We start from the raw sequence: 24,441 nt of genomic DNA, 5'->3' as shown, positions 1-24,441 counted from the left end.
TTGTTCTTGGTGCGCGCGTGTCGTCATTATCAGGCCGGTAGCGATAAACGCGCGTGAAAAGAAAAACAAATTTTTCCGGGGTTGCACCGTACGCTCCTTTCAATGGTACTGCCAGTATACGATGGTCAGAGGGTCGTACGATGCCGATAAGAGCGTGACTCCGAGTTTATCGACGATTTTGTAATACTTTCTGACATTTTCACTGACCCAAGCCGTACGAGCACATACGTGTAGTATAACGTAATACATACAGTAATACATTGTTGACTCTGTTCAAAACATTCAAAAACAGTTCGAACACAAGCGAGAGATTCGCGTTATTCCAGTCGACGCGATCGCCGCGAATCGGTTTCAACTGGTGAATTCCTCTCGGATCTCCTCCCGGCGACCTTTACACTGCCGCTAAATCAGCATCGACCAAGGTGTGATGCGGGTGTTAGGATTGATCAAGGCTGGACGTGAATCACGTCGTCTGCTGACCGCTGCGACTCGTGTTGTCACCCATAACGCCAGATGTATAAGTGTAAGCATCCAGATACGTTCGAAATAACGCGTTCTACGTGGCATAATTTCGATGACGATCCGTATAATCAATCGCGCCGACGCCAGACATCACCAGACATTCTTCGGCGAAAAACCGAGTGGATACGAGAGAAAAAAATCGATAGAAATTATTCATTCGATTAAAAAAAATTGAATTTTCCTTAATTTCCAAAGTCGGGCTTTGAATTAAAAAAATTCCTCTACTCTTTTCTTCCGTTGCTCCTCGTGTGAAACGTCCGGTGGTCTAAATTCCTCTGGGTAATTCCTTTTGAAAAATCAATAACAAAAGAAGCAGGTTTATTTTAAACGAACCATCGCAGATGCGTAAAGCATACTAATTAAGCTGTGCGTTTCCTCGCATCGAATCTTTTTAGAATCTTAAGGGCAAAGTAATAGCTATAAGACGAGAGGATCAATCAGTATGGGAGAGGAGGGCACCGTTAGCCCCGGCGAACGTTCGCCGCCTCGTCAGATCGGGCGTGAAGGTGATCGTGCAGCCCAGCAACCGAAGGGCGTATCCCGCCCAAGCCTACCAGGCGGCAGGCGCCTTGCTGCAGGAGGACATCAGCTCAGCCTCCGTCATCTTCGGTGTCAAGCAGGTGCCGGTGGACCAATTGATACCCAATAAGACGTACTGCTTGTTCTCGCACACCATCAAGGCCCAGGAGAGTAATATGCCCCTCCTGGACGCGATTTTGGAGAAGAACATACGTCTCCTGGACTACGAGAAACTCACGGACGCGGATGGCCAAAGAGTGGTGGCTTTCGGCAAGTACGCCGGGGTCGCCGGAATGGTGAACATACTTCACGGTTTGGGCCTGAGGCTGCTAGCCTTGGGTCACCATACTCCGTTCATGGTACGCTTATGTATTCTAGAAATGATCATAAATGCACCATTGATCCAGAAATTATTATTGAATTAAATGTTCTATTGGATTCATTCAATTAATTTATTATTAATTTATTAATTATTAAATATTTCATTGAATTGATAGACGTCATGTTGTTCGGGATCAATTATAACGTGATTTAAAAAAAGAATGTAAAATTATATACGTTATATTCTGAGATATAATTTTTTTTTGTTTATATTAAATTGATAATAATCAATTTTATTTTCTCTACAGTTTAAACCGTAGACTGTGTATAAAAACTTAGAATTACCCACTGTTATCTTTGCAAAATTTTATAAAAATTTAAATAAATGTTATCTCTTTAAGTGACCCATTAAGATCGAGAGTATTATCTAATTGATAAAATTTTGTTTGTTGTATTCTTGTACTTCTCCTTTAGTGGAAAAGTGTAGTGGAAAAAATAAACTAGGTGCATGTGATAAGCAATTATCAAGATCCGGGTGTAAGAGATCACAATGAGATCTGTTATATACTATTGTAACTTCTAAAAAATATCAGACTATTACATGTATTTTAATTGAGATGAAAGTTATTCCAAACAACATGAACGTCTCTATCGATTCAATATTTAATAATTAATAAATTAATAATAAATTAATCGTTTGATTAGCACATTGGACCGGCGCATAATTATAGAGATTCAGCTATGGCACGCCAAGCGATCCGCGGTGCGGGATATGAAATCGCGCTGGGCGCCATGCCGAAGTCGATCGGCCCGTTGACCTTCGTCTTCACGGGCAGCGGTAACGTTAGCCAGGGTGGTCAGGAGGTCTTCCAAGAGTTGCCTCACGAATATGTGCCGCCCGAAATGTTGCGGAAAGTCGCTGAGCACGGCGGTATGTTCCAACTCGCGACGTCGTTTCGCAACTCGCGAAACGCTTTATCGCTTTTAAGTCGTCGAGCCCTCTCGCAAACATCATAATCGTCATGTAAACTGGTCTTCTGAAACTGATGTAACTTTTTCTTTAAATTACAGAATATTACATTTTTTATTCGCAGTTTAATTTACATTGTTTGAAATAAAATAATCAATACCATAATTATTATGTATATAATCATTAAATATAATCATATTGTATCGCGCTGTATGATTATATATGATCTTAATAGCTTCGCGATAGAAAGATATTTTATCTTTTCGTCACTCTTATTGCATCATCTTATTATATATCTTTCTCTTTTTTTTCCATGATAAAACTCTTTGCACAAGAGTCGTGGAATCCATCGTCGTTTAGAGTAAACAAAAATATTTATCACAGCGGTATAATCTCTTATCAGTATACGGTATTTATATCTTCTTCAAATCGTTCCAGATACGACGAAGATATACGGTTGCGAGGTGCGGCGTAGGCATCACCTGAAGAGGAAGGAGGGCGGCGGTTTTGATCCCGAGGAGTACGACCAGCATCCGGAGCTGTACATTTCTACCTTCAGCAAAAAGATAGCGCCGTATGCCTCGGTCATTATCAACGGCATATACTGGGCGGTGGACTCGCCAAAGTTGTTGACGATACCGGACGCGAAATACCTCCTCAGGCCCGCTAACACCCCGTGGCTGCCGATAAGCGTCGGCGCTCCCGCCCTGCCGCACCGGATGCTCGGTATCTGCGACATATCCGCTGATCCGGGCGGCAGCATCGAGTACGTGTTAGGGATTCGGAAAAGCGTATAACAGAAGAAGTCTTCTCCGAAGACAGTAAAATTCTGCATCAATATTATCAGTTATAATTATAATTATGATCATACAATAATTTGTTTATCATTATTAATTTACACTTTAATTATAGATTTATAATATAATTTATAATATGATATATAATAATTTATATATAATTATGTAATAACAACTTATAATAATGTCAAAGCACGACCTGTTGGCATATATTGCACTGTATTTTCTTGTAAACGTAAAATTTTTTAAATTATATTAAGTAATTATGGCATGGATTGTGCTCTTCAATTTATCTTGCTTTATAATGGCAGTGAGATGATTATTGTTATACAACTGTTAATTTTTCACGCAAGGTTCATGAACGAGTGCACGACGATCGATACGCCATTTTGTCTATACGATGCCGACCGGAACAAGGACACGAAATCCTTCAAGGGCCCCGGCGTGCTGGTCTGCTCGATTGACAATATGCCCACGCAACTGCCGAAAGAATCGACGGATTTCTTCGGCAATCTTTTGTATCCATATGCTTTGGATATCATACAATCGGACGCGAAAAGGCCGCTGGACGAGCACAACTTCAGCCCCGCCGTGCACAGCGCCATTATCGCGTCCAATGGGAAATTAACGCCCAATTTCGAGTACATCCAAGAACTCAGGCAGCTGAATCAACGCAGCAAGCATAAAGCCGATAACGGAGAACAGCAGAATAAAACGGTAAAATGTTTTCTTTCGCGCGTTCGTCGCTATAATATTCTTCTTCTGTTTTATATCTTTCAAATTACATAACAGTCCGACGCGAAAAATTCTACAATTTTAACGTCTACTAGTTTTCTATTGTCGAACTGGCTGCACTAGTTCAGAGTTTATCTTTTTCCTTCCAATGTCGAGTAAAAAAGATTAACTCTGAACTAGTCCAGACAGTTCAGCAACAGAAAACAGACCCAAAATAATTGTTAAAAACGTTTATTGTAAAACAACAAAAATATTAACGACAATTTATGATTCGTATTATTCGAACCATCTAGTTTCGAAATTTTTGAATCGTTCAGATTTGAATCGTTAAAAATTCGAATTGAATCGAATCTCACCCGATTTGAATAGCTCGCACAATCTCAAATCTCTACAATTTAGTACGATTGCAATCTGGATTCTAGTACAGTAGATTTGAAGCGATGCCGAAATTAACGGAATATTACGGAATCACGATTTTGTTTGTCTATGCCAACGTGCCAACAGGTGGTCGTTCTCGGCGCAGGATACGTTTCCGCACCCTTGGTTGAGTATTTGCACAGGGATAAGAATATAAGGCTGGTGGTGGCGTCGCAGCTGAAGGATGAGGCTGACGCGCTGGCCAATCGGTTCCCAGGTGTGGAGCCAGTCTTCTTGAACGTCCTCGATCGCCCTGACACATTGCACGACGTGATAAAATCGGCGAACGTGGTCGTCTCCCTTCTGCCGTACTCGTTGCATCACGTCATTGCCAAGGCTTGTATAGAAACCAAGAATCACTTGGTAACAGCGAGCTATATGAACGACGACGTCAAGGCATTGCACGAAGAGTAAGTATCAATACAAACGAGTTCATGTATCCTAAAATGCACCATGTTTAATCGTATGCGATATGTCCAACGCAAAATCTTGATAAATGCAAAAAGTAGGATTCAATAAAATCTTCCAATTTTTAGGATTAGGGAATCGATGATGGTGACTCTCGTTGGGTTTTGCGATTAGAATCCCGCTGAAAATAGATGTAAAATATGTTTATTTTAATAGAGAGATATATATAATTTATCGCCATAATACACAACGTCAAACGTGTTTACTTGAAATGTTTACTAATTGTAAGTTAAAATCTTGTTTTTTTCGTGGATAGAGCCCAAGAAGCTGGCGTCACCGTGCTAAATGAAGTCGGATTGGACCCGGGGATCGATCATTTTTTGGCGATCGAGTGTTTCGACGATGTGAGACAAGCGGGCGGCAAGATAGAGTCCTTCGTCTCGTGGTGCGGTGGTTTGCCCGCGCCGGAGTGTTCCTCGAATCCTCTGAGGTATAAATTCAGTTGGTCCCCACGAGGTGCACTGCTGAACACCCTGGCGCCAGCGAAATACCTTCACGAGGGTCAGGTGAGCCGTTGAAGTATTTTTCGTATCTATCCCTAAAAGAAATGGTTTATCCTTTATTAAACCAAACAGGATTTATTTAAAAAGAGTGACACGTATTGGTATATTTTTTCCTTGTAGGAAGTGGAGATCGCGGGAGGCGGCGATTTAATGTCCACCGTACAGGACTTGGATTTCCTTCCGGGCTTCGCCTTGGAAGGCTTTCCCAATCGAGACAGCACGATGTATAGGGATTACTACGGCTTACAAAACGCGAGTACCGTGCTGCGTGGTACGCTCAGGTTCAAGGGATTCTCAGATACCATCCTAGGCTTGCAATTGCTCGGTCTGATCGATCCCAATCCGCATCCGATTTTACATCCGAACGGGCCGGACATCACCTGGGTGAGTGTCACCGGTTTTCCACATATATACGCGAAATATTCCGCAAATAAAAAAAAATCGATCTGTCCTCAATTATTTAAATTCTAGCGAGTGTTGGCGTGCAACTTGCTCGGTTTGGCGAACGACAGTATCTTTTACGAGAACCTGAAGCAGAAATTGGCGGAAAGAGTGAATTCGTGGGAGCGTGTGAAGGCCATCGAAGATCTGGGCCTCTTGGAGGAGGATCTGGTCCTGAAACTGAATACTCCTCTCGACACGCTTACGCATTACTTGTCGAAGAAGCTCTATTATGAGAAAAACGAGCGTGATCTTGTGATACTGAGGCACGACATTGGTATACTTTGGCCGGATAACAGGCGGGAATCCAGAGGGATCAACTTGGTGCTTTATGGAGACGCTTCTGGACAATCCGCAATGGCGCGTACGGTCGGTTATCCCGCGGCTATTGCCGTCAAGATGATTCTGGATGGTTCGTAATCCTCCTTTGATATTTTTCGCATAATTATTTGTTCAATTTCTCAGCTTAAAATTGTCACTTATAGGCTACATTTTCTTATCGCGCAAAATAATTTTTATATTGAAATTACTGTCAAGAAGAATACATAAATATCTAGGTGATCAAATTATTAGAAAATGTAATATAAATATATAGATTTCAATGATGATAAATTTATAGAAAAATAGTAGAGTTTCTGAAAATTTTAGCAAATCATCGATATAAATTATACTGCAATTTCCTTAAAAAAAAGATATCTGAATGATTTATCTGTATATTAATTTAATTCGTAAATTATGAATCATAATATGCTTTAAATATTAATTGAATATGTACTTATTCGAGTTTACTCCAATGTTCTTACAATCTAATTTTATTTAGGTGAAATTCAGCAGCGTGGAATGGTGCTGCCTTTCACGCCCGATATATATCGACCTATTCTTAATCGACTGAGGACTGAAGGCTTACAATCCTTCGAGACCTCTAAATGGCTATAACTGATTCATCACAAATTTATACCATAATTGTTTTTCGACCATGTGTACATATACCTTGCATTGCAGAAATTAAAAGTTAATATATTTTACTTATTTATGTATAATGCGAAAAGTGAAAAAAATTTTTTATAAATTTTGTAACAATTTTATACACATATCAGCATTAACAAATTTATGAATGAATTATATAAGCATAGTATCACGAATTGTTTTAATAAAAAATAAAAGACAAATTATGATACTCTCTTTTCATTTTCTATTGTAATTATACTTGTATTACTTATGTCTTATATTAATCAATGTTTACATCTAAAATGTTTCTCGCGTTAATAAGCGTCTGATGGGAAAACCAGGAAGACGGGATTTTTTTAATTTGATATATTGAACATTTATTGATATTGCCACCCCAGTGTGGAAAATCGCTAACAATACAATGATATTTCGCTTATTGCAATCTCTTTTTGTCTCAGTAAATCTAATCACCTTAAGATATAATTAGAATGATAACACAGGAACACCACTCTCGCCTCTACTCGTTACGATTTGATTGAAAACGAAACGATTTTACGCACCGGAACAATCAGAAAGACTATCGAAGCACCAGTAAAGTAATTAATTTGCAGTCGTGATTTGCACGTCGCGTGCGTCTGTCACACGACTAATTGATTTGCGTGACGAATTCGCTAACGCTTTGCAAGAATTAGACAAATCTAGTAACAATGATTTTTACTGCTATTTTAAGCGACAAAGTTTTGTGCTAAATAGCACAAAAGAATATGTATAATAAACAATGATATACTTTCGATTATTTCATACATATGCACATACAATAATTGAAATTTTTTGCAACGACACTTATCAGATGAAATCTATTAAAACGATTAAAATTAAATAGATTCCATTGATTTTCAATTATCTTTATAAAAGCGAATAATGACGCTGTATATGATAAAAGTATTCCTCCAGTTTTAGTACGATAACTCATTTTATTATTTAAAAGCGATAAATAGTTTAAGCTACATCGGTATTCAATGTTGGACCTTGTGCGTGACGTAATTTGATGTTTGCTCCTCGTTTCTAAAATTAAAGTTGAAACTATAACCCTCAAATAACTTTTTCTTTTGTGTCATACTATAAAATCTATTACTATTACAATGGCGGTTAAAATAATTTTTAATTGTTTCGCAAATTACTATGGCGTGAACGTGATCGTAACTTTCATGAATAATTTCTAATAATCTCTAATTGGCCTTTGCGTAAGTTTTACAAATTACTGGACCGACTATAATTTTTACAAAGCGCTTACGAGGACTTTAGAGATGTAAGGGGGGGGGGCACATCCTTCTTTTACAAAAAATATTTAATCAGTTGCAAGAAGAATATACTAAAAGATCCAATCTAATTAAATACTTTTCGAATGTCCCCGTAAAAGAAAAAAATTGTTGAAAAAGTGAAATTTGCTTCAAATATAGAAATGCTACGCGCGCAAAGAGATTTCGACGATTCGTTAAAGTGTCCCGAAAGAAACCCCTACCTACCCTATCCATGATCTTTACCTAGAAATTACCTATCGATGTCATTAATTAGAAACTACGTATGATGATTTACAGATTGGCAGTATGAGATATAATTAATGCATTCTGCATAATTACACTGTAGTAATATGCGTATTCTGTATTATCACTATAAAGAGTAACAGATCTGAGCCCGCGAGGGAGGATCTCGCTAATCGATCGTAACTCTAACTTCACTATAAAAAAGTGCTTCCAAGCTCAACAATTGTATCGTCTCTAATATAACCAGTGATATTACGTGATTAACTATTTTAATAAACTGTGACACCCTTTTTTTCCACGAGCAATATTAGTATTCGGAAGCCGCGCCGATATTTCGAGCTTCAAACGTAAATCTACGCTCGAATAGTCCGTGACAACTTGTCTCTGCATGCTCTGTTTTCTCATGTAAATAAAAATTACGACAGATGTTAGACAAAACGCCGGAGATAATGTAATCGGACGAGTTAAGATCTAAACAATATTCAAAGTTTATTTATAATATTAATTCTTTTTATTCTTCTCTAAACTAGTTCACTAAATTTTTCGCAAATTTTTTACAATTTTTATAAATAATTTAAATAGATTTAGATAATTACAATTATACAACTCCGTCATAGTGCATGAAACATATAGATGCATAAAATTATATAATTATGTTATATGCATGTTTAATTAGAAAGTAATTAGGGTGTGATAATTAGTGTAAATAGATTCGAACGTGGAAATAATTCACTCGAATATCGACGGCCTCCGTCCGATAGATCTTGTTGACTATTTTACGCGCAATTTCCGTGACTATCACGCTTACAACGCCGTTAAGCGCACGTAACGGGATGAAGACTATCTTCGCGCTCGCTAAGACTGATGTCCCTCATTTAGTGATTGAGATAGAAGGAGAGAGATAATATGACTAGTAATAGTAATCCTTCTCGACAATATTTAAGTTTAAAGCCACGCAATTTTTACAATATCGTACGGTAAATCTCCTAATGTCCTCTAAACCTTAATAAATTGACTAGGTTGCCGTTCAGCTACACTCCCCGCCTCACCCCTCGTATATTTTTTCTTCTCTCGTCTTTTGGGATTATCGTGATTGATTCGATTTGTTACGCATTCTTTGTCCAATCGCCCGTGGTACTCGACAGTCGGAGGTCGATCCCAAACGTACCCTCAAAATTAAAAATCAGCGCCGCATATCAATTAACGGTGTGCCTGTTAAACATATTTGTTAAAATTTAAAATGCACGCAATCGAGCCACCGATATAACATTATTTTAACGCGCGTTTTAAAAAAAGATAGTAGGACTATTGTCCAAAAACATCATTTTTGCAAATTGAGTATTGACTTTAAGTTATTTTGTAATCAATTATATTTTAATTTATTATATGCTTCGTATTAGTCTCGACGGAATTTAGTCGTGTTTTAACTTCTTGGAGGTGTCAATAGTGTTCATCTTCTAAGTTCAACTTAGAAGATCCTGTTAGTTAGTTCGTGCGAAATATAAAGTTTTATTACACAGAACCAATAATTTCTAAATAATTTATATATTCGTTTCTATTCTGTTCAATGATTTGACATTAACGTATATCCAGCGCTTGATATAATTAAGTTTTACCTTTTTAGGAACATTTCACAATTCATTTCGAGAATTTATTATGTATAGTATACATATAGTTAGAGGCAAATAGATTTCAATTAATTCTGCTTTGTGTAGAATTCTGTTCTTTCAGTTTAAAATTCGTAGGCATGTTTCTTTTTAATAACTGTTAAACATCAACCAACGCGCGAATTATATTCAAATAAAATCACGTATCCGTGTTCATGAATATTTCTATAGGTATTAGCGCAATTATTTTTATTTTTATGCTTTTTGAGTATTTTCTTAGGAATTTTTGTGCTTTTCTTCTGTTTAATACCGGATTGCAATCAGCAAAAATTGCCGGTTATTACATGAAATCTGCGTAGAGAAACGTTTTTGCGAATATCCTTCGTGCCTCGCAAAAGATAACAAAAATTTATAAAAAATATACGGTATCCCGTGTTTGTACAGTTTATGCGCATAGGTATTAGTCTTCTATTGCGATACGTACAGAAGCAAAGGGAGATGCCTCGATGGGAGAAGTTTGTCCCGATGTCTGCGCGTTTGCAATTGAATTAATTCCGAAAAAGTGTGGGAAATATAGTCTGGGAAATAGGATGGGAAATATAGCAAAAAGTCTGCTAGAAAAGTTCGGCTCGATATCTCAAAAATTCGCGTGCCCGCGGCTCTCGATTTACGTTAACATTTTACGGCGCATGGCACATTGAATATCAATCAACATGCTGGCAGAGATTTAAGGTGTAGGTATTTCACAAAAAATGTATTTGATTATACATATCTCCGTGGTTAACGCTACAATATGTATATAAATATACATCGACGAGAGACCATAGGAAGATATATATAATAAATAAATGTGTGTCGCTATCTCTTCAAGCCGAAGTGATCAACGCGATCCTGTTCGGTCAAATCTGCGTTTACATTTCGAAGTCGCAGGACGGCGTTGATCACTCTAAATAGATACGACACACTCGTATATCCTAAAGAATATAAATCCTCCGTCGACAGTTATCATGGCGAGAAAATCGCAGCGGTTTTGCACCGTTGATCACGGGCATTAATGTTGCTAGATTACTTCTTTTATTTTAATTATACCCTCCGATCTTAAAAAAGAGCTATTAATGTGACAACGCTTACGAAATATTGAAGCGTCCGGCGTAAAAGCAATTTATTTAAATAATTACGTTAAATAATTTTATATTAAATAATTATGTTGGATAATTTCCTTCTGATGCAAATTAACGACACGCGCAAATTAATGACTCCGACGCGATTAAAAAGACGGTTTGACGTTAAAAGAAGCTTCTATATATAGACCGGCCGTCCTCTTTTCTTATATTTTTTACAACTTCCTGTAAGCGTTCGCAAATTAATGGCCGGCAATGTATATGTGCTTTTATTCCAAGTTCGGTCCTGACATTTGATGGCGATAACTCCTTAGCTTTCTGAGTGCGATCACAGACTCGAGATGCAACATCTTTTTATATAAGTACAGTATACGGGAAATATAAAAGGATCATAAAGGAGATTACGAGAGATCATCGAGGAAAAAAGAAGAAGAAAAGAAAAGGAAAAGGAAACTGCATTCGTCATCCTTCGCGGAGCCATTTAAATCGTATTTTATAAATTTCTTCGCGTCTTCGAATCCAAGGGAGACATTTAGCGCTTGGAATTTTCGTGCGACTGAATAATTCGAACAGCACGAATTTCAAGATTTTAAATCGTTCAGACCATTTAATATCGAACAATTCGAACTGTTCGATCCATTGGATCTAATCTCGTATGTTTAAAATAGAACAAACAATAATTTTTTTTGTTTGCAATAGATGTCCGAGCTAATCAAACAGCAAAATCTTCGAACCGATCGACCATTAATTTCAAACTCGAACATTACCTCCGAACTCGGATTTAAAGCTCGAACATTCTTATTTGTTCGTTTTGACTTGTCCGAGCGCAATTTGTTTGAATCTCTTGCCTGAGTTTTAATAAGGTTTTAACATTTAAGCGTTCTTGATCCGATGACCTTATCCTCTATGTATGTACATACGTGACCCTGTGTCTTGTAGAGATTCAGCGTAAACTCAACTTAATTGTCCCGCGCTCGACCGCGATGGAAAAGCTGTGCGATCTCGCCGTTATTAAGTCGTTGATTAGTCGTTATAGAAACGCACGCGCCATAGGGCGTAGCCTAGCAACACGCGTGTTCCATAGTTCCATTCCCGATTCCCGTGAAAGCCACCGCCGGCGAGGTGCCTCGTGTCTTGTGTCCCATCCGTCGCTCGGCGACGATAATTCCTTCCGGGAAGAGAAAATCCCGCGACGAGTCTCGCGATCACGACGACCGATCAACGGCGATCCCAAGTTTCTGGCTTGATGCGGACCGCCAACGGTGACGGGCGATACTACAAAGGGGTACGTGTGGATCGTGATCGCGCGATGTATTTTGTATAGAGCGTATCGACGAAACGACGTGCATTTTCTGAGAATGAATGAATTTTTCCCGAGTTCGACGACCGGGCGCTTAAACGCGAATTTATCCTAAATTACGTATATGCATACATGTATGTATATATAAATTGTACTATATTATATTTCTCGTTTTATACTTAAGTAACAGCTAACTACGGTAGCTTTGGTGTTTCATTGTAATCGATTTTGATAATCCATAATGCCCGATCTACAATAGCTGTAGTAAGCTGTAGTAAGCCTCAAGATGTAAGAAACTGACCAATCACAGTCGATTATTCTCCTCACATTCGCCTGTAATTGGTCAATTTCTTACGGCTTGAGGCTTACTACAGCTTACTACAGCTATTGTAGATCGGGCATAATCGCCGCTCAGGCTTCCGCTACTCGGCTAGTCTGACGTATGCCCCCCGCAACACCCGCACGCCTATATACGACTCGCAATATCGGATACATTAGAAAATCGATGCTTCGCACACGTACACCTACAACGCTATGAACGCTTACAAGGAGTCCGCGGGGGCGATCAATATCTCTTGTCAGCGGCTTCAATATCGGTGAATACGATTGAATGGCAAATATCGATTGCGAAACTATCGCTAAGGAAAAAGTGTCGGATTGATAAGAACCGAAAATACCTTTCCGGTAAGCATCAGCGTGTACGCTGCGTGTCACGACAAATCAACGACGAAAGAAAAAGTTGTTCGCAGATGTTTGGGGGGGGGGGGGGTAGAGAATTGCTAAATTTTGCTAATAAGCAAGCATCGGCCGATACGGTATGCGTTTGGTATATCGAAAAAAATTGGCCGTACCCTCGCCAGCAGAAATATTGAATGCCCGCGAGACTCGTTAGAATCGATTGGGTCTAGAAAAGGGTGTACAACGAAGTTTTCAACCTACGAACCTACCAACGAAAGTACGTACGTATGTATGATATCTACGTTCGTCGATGATCATCGTGTGGCTAACAATTTAATCGAGAGAGACCGAAACGCACAGCCACGTCGAAAACGTACAAATCATCCTCGCCGTTCGCGATACGCAATCGTCGCGACCATGCGATCGTAATAAACGGTCGTAACGGTGGAGAATGTAAAGAGATCGACGAGTACAACAATTATGCGGAGTGTTTAAACTAAAATGATAGACTAGAAAAGTCAATTTGCGTATACTACGTTATACAGGGATCCCAAATTATCCGAGAAACGATCGCCGTCAAGGAGGCAATGCGATAACGGCGAGACGTACCCTGTACATATAACCATATGTGATACATTTTTCTCTTTTTAACAAAATAACATATCTTTCCGAATGTCGAGCGATAATCTACAACAAGGGAAATTCAGACTAATTTCTCAGCGCGGGAGATTCTTTTTTTACGACGCAAAGCGTTATTTATCATTAAGGGAGAAGATGGCCCGTATTCTGGACGCACATCTATCGATAAAAATGCGTTCAGAATACGGGCCGATTGTGTTTCCAAATGAATCACACGATCTCTCGTAAGTCGTGAGAACGCTCCTGGTAACGCAAAGTCGCGCGATCGATCCGTTATGATCCTCGTCTTTAACACCTACCGTAGAAATAGAATCGTGCGAATAACGCAAACGTCCGAAACTGGATACGACGTCCCTCGGGTGACCTATAATTATCTTTCTTTTTCTCTTTTTTTTTCTAGAACAATTTAGAATCCTCGTTCTCGTGCTGTAGTTTCCGACTCACAGCCACGCATAGCACCAAACTCCGCCGTTTCCCCCCTGTTCCTTCATCATCGTAGTCTGAAATTCCCAACATTTGGCACGAATTCTCGCGATACCAGGTTCTTCGATCGCGGGAGATCTTCTCGCTCGTGTTCTTGTTCGAGCCCTCGCCCGGCATCTCTTCGTTTTCGAGGGTATCCTCTCTTCCTCAGACGCCGTTCTTCGCGTCTAAAGCGCGAGAGATCGCAACGTAGGAGTTCCGCGGTATACCTATCTCGCGCATTAATATTCGACCTTAGATCGTTCTTGCAACTCTCGCTCGACCCTTGCCAGAGATCGACGCCAATTGTCGGTTCCGTGATTGCCAAAATATCCGGCAATCATCGTCGCGGGATCGTTCGCGAGACGTTGTCTCTCGCGCTGCGTAAAGCAACGGTCCCCGCGGGTACCGCGTGCTGTTTTCGAAACGGCTGAACTTTCGGCTAAGCTCCGTTAGTCGGCGAGAATAAGGACGACACCTTGCACCGTGTCCTCGTGCTGCTTGCGCAACGTGTCGCAGAACGAATGGGCAACAAGATGCCGGGAAATCCGCTCGTCGATTCCATAGATTTAGACCTCGATTGCTATTCTACGGCGCTTAGGAGTCGTGTTATCGCGTTGCCCTAAAAGAGGAAGATCAAGGCCTTAAACCATAAAAGGTTTGAAAAAAATAAGAAAATATAAAAAAAGTGTCTATAAAGTTTTAGAATAAAAATAAGTAGCGAAAACTCGCTTCTCGATCACTCAAGTACGCTTTAACATTTAATATTATTCGATGCTTGAGCTGGCAAAATAACATCGAAAAAAGATTCAACAAATATTTCAGCCTCCCAATTAATTTTCGTCGGGAAGAGTCGTCTTCGAGAATTCCTCGAGGGATTTGTCGCTGGATTGACACGCTCCACAGTTATCCCCTAGCTCTCAGCGGTTTCGGCGAGTATCGGGAAAATCTAAACCTCGGCGAGTTTACCTTTAACAAAAGAGCGGTGCCTCCGGTTGGTTCCACCAGTGGGCGGCCAGAAGTAGATAGAGCTCCTGATCCTGGACGGTGTAACCGGGTGGCGGTTGAGAGGGCAAAGGCGGCGGGATAGGTGGCAGCAGGGAATAGGACGGCGGCGGCGGCGACGGGGACAGGGATTGCGAGAACGTTGTCGTCGAGAGCGGTGTCGGCGGCGTCGCGGTGACCACTGCTGAAGGCTCGTCCTTAGCCGGAGATCAAAGCGCGCAGTCGAACATCGCCAGTGACCGTGTGATCACATCGTCCTGCGTCAAGTTCACAAAATATGAACCGGGCAAGATTTTCTGGTGGCGATGGTGTTTCTTAACTTAAATGTAAATTTCCAGATTCGGAAACTTTGCATCGCAATATCTCCGCTCGTATAGGATATGTAGACAAAAAATAAAAACACTTTTATCATATAATTCAAACCGAAGCTATCGATTGAGCCTACTTAGAATTTGATCGGTTTTCAGCCGTTGTTGAGATCCGGTAATCTCGGATAATCGCAACTCTCCTTTACTCGCAACTCAACTTTACTCGTGTAAAGATACACGGGGTCTCGCTGCGCGTATACTTTTGGCGCGAGACATTACCGTCTCTTGATCAACTGAAAACCATTCAGTTCGATTTCAGCGCGACGGTTGCAAGTCGCATGCCTTGCCCGGTATATTATTCCGTTATCGACGAAAGAACGCTGAACAAACTACAAACAACCTCGCGCACGCTCCGTAAGCATCGATTAATCTCCAGTGTGTCCTTATTTTTGTTTCTTGCATTCGCGCCTCACGTGCACCGCGTGCGAATTCACGTGCATCTATTGTTCAAGCAATATATTCGTATATGTTATTGTGCATGTAATTTCCATCGCTAGAATTGTAAGTTCGTTACATCACTGCAAATTCAAGTGTGTCATTTTTACATGCATAAACGTCTAAAACTGACATATTTGACTAAACTTTTCTTTTTACATGCTTCTTGCGTGTTAAATTACGTCATTTAATACGTTTAATCGTATTAAATTAAAAGATAATACGTTCAATCGTGTTAAACGATGTGATTTAAAGAAATCACATTAAGAAATGTGTAGGGACTTTCTAAATCTCATAGAATGGTTTCACTACTAATATATTACAGTAATTGCGATAGTCACCCCAAAAAGAAAAGGTTGTCATGCACTCTAATTTGAGTAAATGCGGCTACTCTATACCAGAGTGATACGATCTCGCTCTAAAAGCTATAGTGAATCACGATTCACTAAAGATCGACTGATAAATGACTCTAACAGAATGAAATTTTCCATGCACTCAAAATTGTAGAGTGCGACGTAATTCACTTCTATGGATATTGATTTACTGCACTCGAAAAAAGCGCTCTTTCACTCAAATAGAATGCGATTTCACTCCAACTTATAGAGCATAATTTTACTCTTTCTTAGAGTGGCGATTCACTCGAAGTGCACATGCTCACTTTTCGTTACATTTGAATTATTTTACTCGTTTTGAGATATGAATTATTCGACTTTTAGAAAGTAAGAGAACTTCAGCTAAAATAATACATTTGGATTTGCAGCGATAGCAAATATTTCGCGAAATATTTTTTGATACCAAACTCTTTGATGAGAATACCTAATTACGAAGATATTCAACAGTCTTTAATGTCAAATAATTTTGCCAAATTAATTACCGAACTAAATGGATAATGAACTCGTATTTCTTGGTCAGATGTAACAGAGTATTACTTTAACAGAAATATATAATCCGACAGTTAATTATCGAGATGTGTAACATAGAAAATTATGAGCTTAATTCAAAAAGAGGGAATCGTTCCAAGTCTTCTCTTTGGCTGAAATTGCGAGTTGAAACTAACTGAAAGAACACCCGGCAGATCTGGGACATCTCTCGTATATATGTATATCTCGAGGAACTTGGCATTCATTTACGAAGGGAATGCATACAGAGTGTCCCGAGTTCACTATACCTTCTTCTATTCTATTCAAACTTTAACCAAGTTGAAGGTATTATTAAAATAGCCTGTTCGTCAATATGAAAACGTGATAGCAAGACATGCTGATAGCAAAAGCGTCGAAGAAAAGTCAGCGTATCATACTCAAAGGGTCTACGGAGACAAAAGTGTGCGACGGTAAGGACGCCCTGTATACTTTCCATTTACTTGATCGCTGGTAGTTATTTCACGGCCAGACGTACCTTCAAACAACTCTCGATAAACTCCTCGATCGTGATAACACCGTCCTGGTTGAGATCGAGTTTCTTGAAGACCCTGTCCAGCTGTTCTCTCGCCTTCCTCTCCTCCTCGGCGTGATGCCGTCTGCCCATGAGCTCGTGGACCGCCGTCACCACTTCGCCCAATTCGCCCCTGGTGATGCAGCCGTCGCCGTTTATGTCGTACAGCTTGAAGGTCCATCTCAATTTCTCATAAATGCTGCCCCGCAGCAGGGTCGACAGCGTCACGAGGAGGTCCTGCAATCCCCGGAATTGTCTGAAGTCGCGCGCGATTTTAATACGAAGCGCGACGGAACGACAGTGCGCTTCATTCTCCAGTGTTCTGGACCAAATCTCGTCCGAGATCGTCCATTTTGTTGAACTCCATAAAAATTGAAATAAAATTTCACGACTCGACGGATAACGAGAAACGGTTCTGACGTAAATGAATGTAAAAAAAGCGAAAGAAGCAGAAAACCAGAGAGAAAGTTAACTGTTTCTTTAAAACGAGTGCTCGCGTTGACGTTTTCCATTACGAAGTAGAAGATTATACAATAATAAAATTGTAATAATCATAGATAATTTAATATAGAAAAATATTACAATAATATAATATTGCATATTTAAATTATGATTGCAATAATGATGCAAATGCATTTTTTGAATAAAAAAGCAATATAACTTGTAAACTTAAACTTAAATTGAATTGCCATATTGATTATCTTGTAATGTCTTTTAAATAAAATTAAATAAAATCATCATAATTATTTCTACACTTTTGACAACAATATGTAATTATTTCATAAATTAACAATTTTTATAATTTATATTATTATACGAATTATATAAACCAAAGCAATTTATTGTTTAAATTGCTTATATATCTAGCAATATATTGTTATATATACAGCTACAAAGTTATTCGTGGGTGCATATATTTAAAAAAAACCCGTAAAAATGCCCCAAAAAACCATACCATCTGTGACGCAAAGCATCAGCGAGGGAAATTAGTCAAATAAAGTAATATCCACATGTCCCGGAACATAGCCGAGTTCGTGTCCCGCGCGAGTACTTTGTTGGGCCACTGAAAGCTCCCGCATGCCGATGTTCAGGCATCAAGCTGCCTTCGCAGCCGTGCAATAAATCCTCGTACGCGCAACATTCGCGCGGAATGACGGATGATCAGCCGCCCCGTGAGAGCTTCGCAGGCGCGCACTTTGTCCTTCGATATCCGATGCATATTCCGATGCGTATTCCGCGTTTATCGTAAAAACGATTAATTATATTCGTCCGATAGACGATCCGCTCAATTGGCCCCGGCTTGTCGACCCCGGCGACCCCGGGTCGTTCGCGTGCCGCATCATTATCGCGAAATGCCGGACATGCATCGTCCGCCCGCATATATAGATGCATCGACATTTGCGTTTCGCTTGCCGAAATTTCCTACCGAGGTTCGTCGCGCCCGCATTTTATCCGCGCGTCAATGACGACCGTAGGACCGAACCGCGGGAATCGCGGCATAAAATACGCAGCGAATCAAGCGTGGCTTGAATTAGACACGAACCAAATTAGATTAAATCTCGAATGATTGACGATAATCATGCACTAAATTTAAAATTGATGTGGTCGTTTCACATTATACTTAATCGAATAGCACACGATCGCTTTATCATTTCGTCTCGATAATTTATTATTATTATTGTGTAGTTAATAGTCAATGGTAAAGCTACTATTTACATAAACAATAACATATCTTATAAATAAAATATGTGCATTTTACTCTTTATGAAGTATATTTTGTGTACTTGACAATCAATTAAGGAGCGCGAATGAATAAAATTTACTTAAGAATTTCCGAATAATTGCTTCTAGTCCAGTCAAATTGTCGGGAAACCATGCTTTACCTGGAAAAAAATCCAATATGCAAAATTCCTTTTGAGGGGTGTTGTTGGGGGCATGTAGAAAAGCTTAACTCTAAGTTGGCGGGACAAAATATGTGGAGGCTTTTCCGCCAAATCGTTTTTTTGCAATAACTCGGCTCCCTGGAAAGCTACAGGGAAAGTAAGGTGACCCAATTTGTAGCTTTTTTTGCGCTCTACAATTTATGTTATATGACTTTTTTTCCTACGATGGATATTTGCCGACATATTTGACGAAAACGACGAAAATAAATATATAAGTAATCGATCTTAAATCGCTTCTATATCGTCAAATATGTCGGCAAATACCCATCGTATTATAGGAAAAAAGTCATATAACATAAATTGTAGAGTGCAAAAAAAGCTACAAATTGGTCACCTTATTTTCTCTGTAGCTTTCCAGGGAGCCGAGTTATTGCAAAAAAACGATTTGGCGGAAAAGCCTCCGCATATTTTGTCCCGCCAACTTAGAGTTAAGCTTTTCTACATGCCTCCAACACCCCCCAAAAGGAATTTTGCATATCGGATTTTTGTTCAGGTAAAATGACAATTTGACTAGACTATTCGTTTCCTTGATAAATGTACGCGCAATAACATTCAGGTGCTTAACATACGCCGAGGAAAATTTCCTTGCACAAAAGATATACGCGACGTATCTCAAGACGAGAACACACGTCGCGCGCCGTCATTCGAGTGCGAAGATATACGCCAGCGGACATTGAGTCAAGTTAAAATTAATAAATTCATGAAAAGACTACACATTACATATGAGAGAGAGACTTAATTACCCTGAAGCTGATGGCCCCGTTGCAATTAACGTCGAAGGCCTTGAATACGTAGTGGGCGTAGGGACTGGAGTCTGCAATTCGCATGAGGGGTAGCCATTAACTAATTACGCAAAAACGTGGGCTGTTATTTAATAAACTCACTGCCGTGCGGGAAGAATTTCGCATAAATGTCCTTGAACGAATCCTCGTGGACTACTCCCTCGGGGCACTCCTGGAAAAAAAAGAAAAGAGAAAAAAGCCGTGAAAAATGATCATACTCAGTTCCGCGAGAGTTTTATCAGGGCGAGATTAAGCGAGACACTCCATATACTATATATATGTATATATTTGCCGACGGACTATTTGTTCGGATGAGCAGTGATATTCTGTGGCTTGAAAATATGTACTGGCGAGACACCGGTGACTCGTTCCTCCATCAATAAAGCACAGAATAACATCGGTCGCTTTAATGTCGAGGCGGTAGATCGTATACAGGCGCGAGAGACAGTTGATAAAACCAATTGCATAGATAACAGTTTTATTGATCCGCAATATTTTCGTATCCCCCGGGTAAGAAATAGCATGTCGAAACAGCAAACATATCGTAAATCATCTATGTGGACATTTCGCGAACTCTGGTGAAGTAACTATCGTGTTTTCCATCTTTGTGCAGAAACGGACGTGAACAATGAGGATCCCGCACACGATACCGCAGAATGTTATAGCAGCTTACAGGTAAAATGGAATAGAATAAATGGACCTTTATAAACTTAGCACCCTTACTATTAAAAAAAAATTCGGGTATTATACGCACAGACTTCTATTAAGCTATAGATATAACATTAAACTGTTTCTCCAATCAAATACTCGTTAAATACTTTATTTTTGAATTTATTACTTACAAGACAACTTCAAAATTTATCGAAAACACACAAAGATACAAGAGAAAAATATATTTTAAACAAATTAGTTGCTGTCTTGATTTTGGTATTAAAATGATCCTGGAATTTAGTGCTCTACCCCAGTCTGGAATCTAATGCTCGTTGTTTAAGTTAACAAAGTCCACCGAGAGTATGGCGATGTCAGCGTTACGTACAAGAGTAAAGTGTATTTTAAACAAATTAGTTGCTGTGCTGACTTTGGATTAAAATGATGTTAGAATTTAGTGCTCTTAAAATGTTCTGGTCGCAAATTTATTGCTCACTATTTAACTTAACTATTTAACTTTTACTATATTTGACTTAAAGTCTCGACATCGCGCATCGTTAAGTTAAATAGTAAGCAATTTAAGTTCGCGACTAGGACATTTTAGGAACACTAAATTCTAAGATTATCTTAATACCAAAATTGGCACAGCAACCAATTTGTTTAATACACTTTACTCTTGTAGGTACGTGACGCTAACACCGTCGCAATGTCGATCGACTGTGTTAAGTTAAATAGTAAGCAATAAATTCGGGATAAGAAGGATATTAAGAACACTAAATTCTAGGATCATCTTAATACCACAATCGGCACAGAAACTAATTTGTTTAATACACTTTACTCTTGTACATGACACTGACATCGCCAATAGTTTAATGTTATATATAGTTAACTTTTTATTTTTGATTATTTTGCTTTCATGCAGTTACGGTAACCGCATATCGGTACATTCAAAATCATCACCATTCAATACTTTTGATATCTCTTTGGAGCGTTTTAGAGTACAAAATTGGCACAAAATTCTGGTATATCGATTCTTTCGTTTACGCCGTTTACGGTACTCTATACGTGTTATTCAGGAATGGGGGTGCTTGTGCTAGCGTAACGTGAAGACAGCATCCCCACTTTTGATATTAATTGCCTGCGAATAGATAGGAGTGATAAATTCGGGATTAGAGCAATAAATTAGCACGTATATCTGAACTCTCTTCTCTCTCTCTCTCTCTCTCTCTCTCTCTCTCTCTTCTTTTTTCTAATGGTATAGTTTTATAGGAGTCCTCGCGACACGTGTATCTTCTCTTATCTCGCCTCATATATTCTGATTCCGTATATACCGTGCAAATCGAGTTTTTCTTGAATAAAGTAAAGTATATCCCTAGGTATATCCTTTTAAAGCAGTTCAATTTCGACAACGCAAGGTATCGCAAGAAATCGCGTCACGTGTGGTACAACAATCCTCGAAATAAACATCTTCGTATTGGATATATGAATAATATTGGCTTTACTCATTCAACAATTTTTAACGTTTATCCTGGCAAATTGGCTCGCAGGTGCTCGCCAGAGACCTCGCTGTTACCGCAAGAGCAAGGACGGACGCTGCGAGCGGAAGACGCCTCGTGGGACGACGGCGTAATCCCCGATTTAAAGATTCTCGCGCTTCGTACCATAGTCTCGGCCTGGAAGGATAATGCTGTTCTGGAGGATCTGCCGACGTGCGCCGACAGGGACGTGTTGCTGGAAACACTGCCGACTAATCTACCCTTCGAGTTGACGATACCGAGAATCGAGGATGAGTTTTATTGGGAACGCTCGGCCAAGGACAGGTAGAACGGAGCATCTATCGATTCTCGATTATGTGAAATACTATTATGTAATAGTACGTATTATCGAAAACGCTCTATCTTGAACTTTACGTCGCAATTATGGATTAATCTGGCCAAATAATAGCCGACTTCATTCAACTTTAATCGACTGTAATTTCATTCCAATTTTATTCTAATCTCTTTATAATTAGTTGACTTTGATAGTTCTTGACTTAAATCTTCTTTTAATTTTGTTTCAACTTCCAATTTATCTTGCAAAAATATTTTCGTCCGTAAAAGACGTATTTATACGTCTTTTACGGACGAAAATATTTTACGTTAAAACGTTAAAACATGAATTTCACACCAACAGACTGCAATTAACTGCGGGTGCTTTTAAAAGGCATAATCAATTGATACTAAAAGCGATTTGTCAAAGTGATTTGCGTACGCAAGTACGATTTAATTCCTATTGTCGCAGATGGGAACATAACGATCCGGGCGAGTACGGTGGTTCATGGCGGCGATTATATTGCGAACGCCACTTAGCCGAGTATCTGGAAACTTTGCAAGCGAGCTACTTCGAGTCCCAAAGAGAGGAATGTGAGAAATTGATGGCTCTCGTGAAGAACCACATACACGTCATAAGGCTTCGCTCTCTTGTACCGACCAAGTAAAGCAAATTAGTATATACTAAATTCTCAATTAGTTTTTATGCTTGACAATAATAATAATAAATTAATGAAGACAAATCGAAGCGACTTATACCTAGTTAGGAGAAATAAGGTTCGGTTTTTTTGTAAGATTAATAAAGATTTTACTATGCGCGTAAATATATACATTATGAAGTAGTTTAAAAAAATAGAGAATTTTCGACAATTATTATGAAGTTTTAATATCTCCAAACATCTGTCACACCTTTATCTGTCTGATGAACATAACTTCAACGTTGAAATTAGGCATCGCAAATCTTTTCACAGACGATCTTTTTTAATGAGAGGATATATGAAAACTTGCAAAAATTTATGACAATTACGAAAAATATATTTATAGATCGTTATCGTAGTAGATACGAGTAGATACGTATTTATGTAGTGCCAACGTTTGAGCAGACCTTGCACCGCTTTACGTCGCGCCGCGCAGCAATCCACAGTATTTACGCCCGGCCGAGAACACATCGGAAAATTATTATTAGAGCCGGTCAGTTTGTCGACTAAAACCGTAAGTGCTTGCACTTGAAGATCCAAGGAGTGCGATGGACTCGGGGCGTAAATATCGCGCGAAAGCGTAGCGGCCGATTCTATAATTGGCCGGAGTATCTAGGAGGCCAATTATAATCACGGACGCCAGAAAATCGCGAATATACACAGTAAAAAATCGTGCGTCCAAATGTTAAAATTTTCTTGTGTTACCAAGATTTGACTATTATTTCAATGTAAAATTAACATACAACAGCTATGTTATTATTTTCGTAACATTTTCATGTGTTATATTAATGTCAACGTGATAACTTAACACTTTATGTATGTCATTTAGAAATTGAATATTATTTTGAGTTCTTTTAACATAATTATTTCAAAAAATCAATACGCCTTAAAGTTATTTTAACATAAACAAAAGTTAAAGTAAATCTTCAAATAATCGTAAACTTTGACATACAAAATAATCAAATTTACTACAATCAAATGTTCAAAACAACATTTCTTCTAAGTTGAAATAACTATCGTTTATTCAAATATGTTATATCGACATTTTTTACAAGTTATTTTTACATTATACTTAAAATTAAAAGAACAAATATAAATGTAAAATATAGTGTCAATAAATTAACATTTCTAATTTGTCAACAAGTAACACACGATGAATGAGTTATTTTAACTCAAAATTTAGAGTGGACTTTCTGGGACATTTGAAAAATGTTACGATTAACATTTTATTTTTTACTGTGTACCGAGCTTCAGCGGATTCCTTCATCGCTTTCGTTATCGCGATAACACATGCACAGTAATTATCTCCTATTTTTCGACGTAGTCTTCAC

At 39.0% G+C, this 24,441-nt stretch overlaps 3 protein-coding genes across 4 annotated transcripts in view; 2 read left to right on the top strand and 1 right to left on the bottom strand.

The window, feature by feature from the left end:
• The first annotated feature begins 41 nt into the window (after nucleotides 1-41).
• On the top strand, nucleotides 42-6,865 carry Lkrsdh (lysine ketoglutarate reductase/saccharopine dehydrogenase). Its single transcript, XM_071775410.1, has 10 exons — nucleotides 42-523; nucleotides 918-1,400; nucleotides 2,068-2,293; nucleotides 2,771-3,098; nucleotides 3,483-3,846; nucleotides 4,369-4,691; nucleotides 5,006-5,255; nucleotides 5,373-5,636; nucleotides 5,724-6,105; nucleotides 6,514-6,865. The coding sequence occupies exons 1-10, from the start codon at nucleotides 428-430 to the stop codon at nucleotides 6,627-6,629; spliced, it is 2,832 nt and encodes a 943-aa protein (XP_071631511.1). The 5' UTR covers nucleotides 42-427; the 3' UTR covers nucleotides 6,630-6,865.
• LOC139811255 (A-type potassium channel modulatory protein KCNIP1) overlaps nucleotides 4,878-24,441 on the bottom strand; it is a 106,837-nt gene continuing 87,273 nt past the window's right edge. Inside the window, exons 2-7 of one of the 2 annotated variants that reach the window (XM_071775422.1) lie at nucleotides 20,059-20,128; nucleotides 19,918-19,988; nucleotides 17,196-17,468; nucleotides 14,962-15,254; nucleotides 13,830-14,614; nucleotides 4,878-5,287 (exon numbers count right to left, since the gene is read on the bottom strand). In XM_071775422.1, coding sequence (XP_071631523.1) covers nucleotides 15,207-15,254; nucleotides 17,196-17,468; nucleotides 19,918-19,988; nucleotides 20,059-20,128 — 462 coding nt within the window. In that variant the 3' untranslated portion in view covers nucleotides 4,878-5,287; nucleotides 13,830-14,614; nucleotides 14,962-15,206. The remainder of the gene's footprint in view (nucleotides 5,288-13,829; nucleotides 14,615-14,961; nucleotides 15,255-17,195; nucleotides 17,469-19,917; nucleotides 19,989-20,058; nucleotides 20,129-24,441) is intronic. The other variant, XM_071775423.1, reaches the window with a different exon arrangement.
• Nucleotides 11,954-24,441, top strand: part of LOC139811252 (dynein regulatory complex subunit 5) — a 31,357-nt gene continuing 18,869 nt past the window's right edge. The window contains 4 exon segments of the mRNA XM_071775416.1: nucleotides 11,954-12,198; nucleotides 20,570-20,631; nucleotides 22,152-22,424; nucleotides 22,885-23,076. Of these exon segments, the coding sequence (XP_071631517.1) occupies nucleotides 20,585-20,631; nucleotides 22,152-22,424; nucleotides 22,885-23,076 (512 nt within the window). The 5' untranslated portion in view covers nucleotides 11,954-12,198; nucleotides 20,570-20,584.

Source organism: Temnothorax longispinosus, chromosome 4, assembly GCF_030848805.1.
Source record: "Temnothorax longispinosus isolate EJ_2023e chromosome 4, Tlon_JGU_v1, whole genome shotgun sequence".
NCBI lineage: Eukaryota > Metazoa > Arthropoda > Insecta > Hymenoptera > Formicidae > Temnothorax > Temnothorax longispinosus.
The sequence above is the reverse complement of the archived record's forward strand: the minus strand, read 5'-3'. Positions and strand labels throughout refer to the sequence as shown.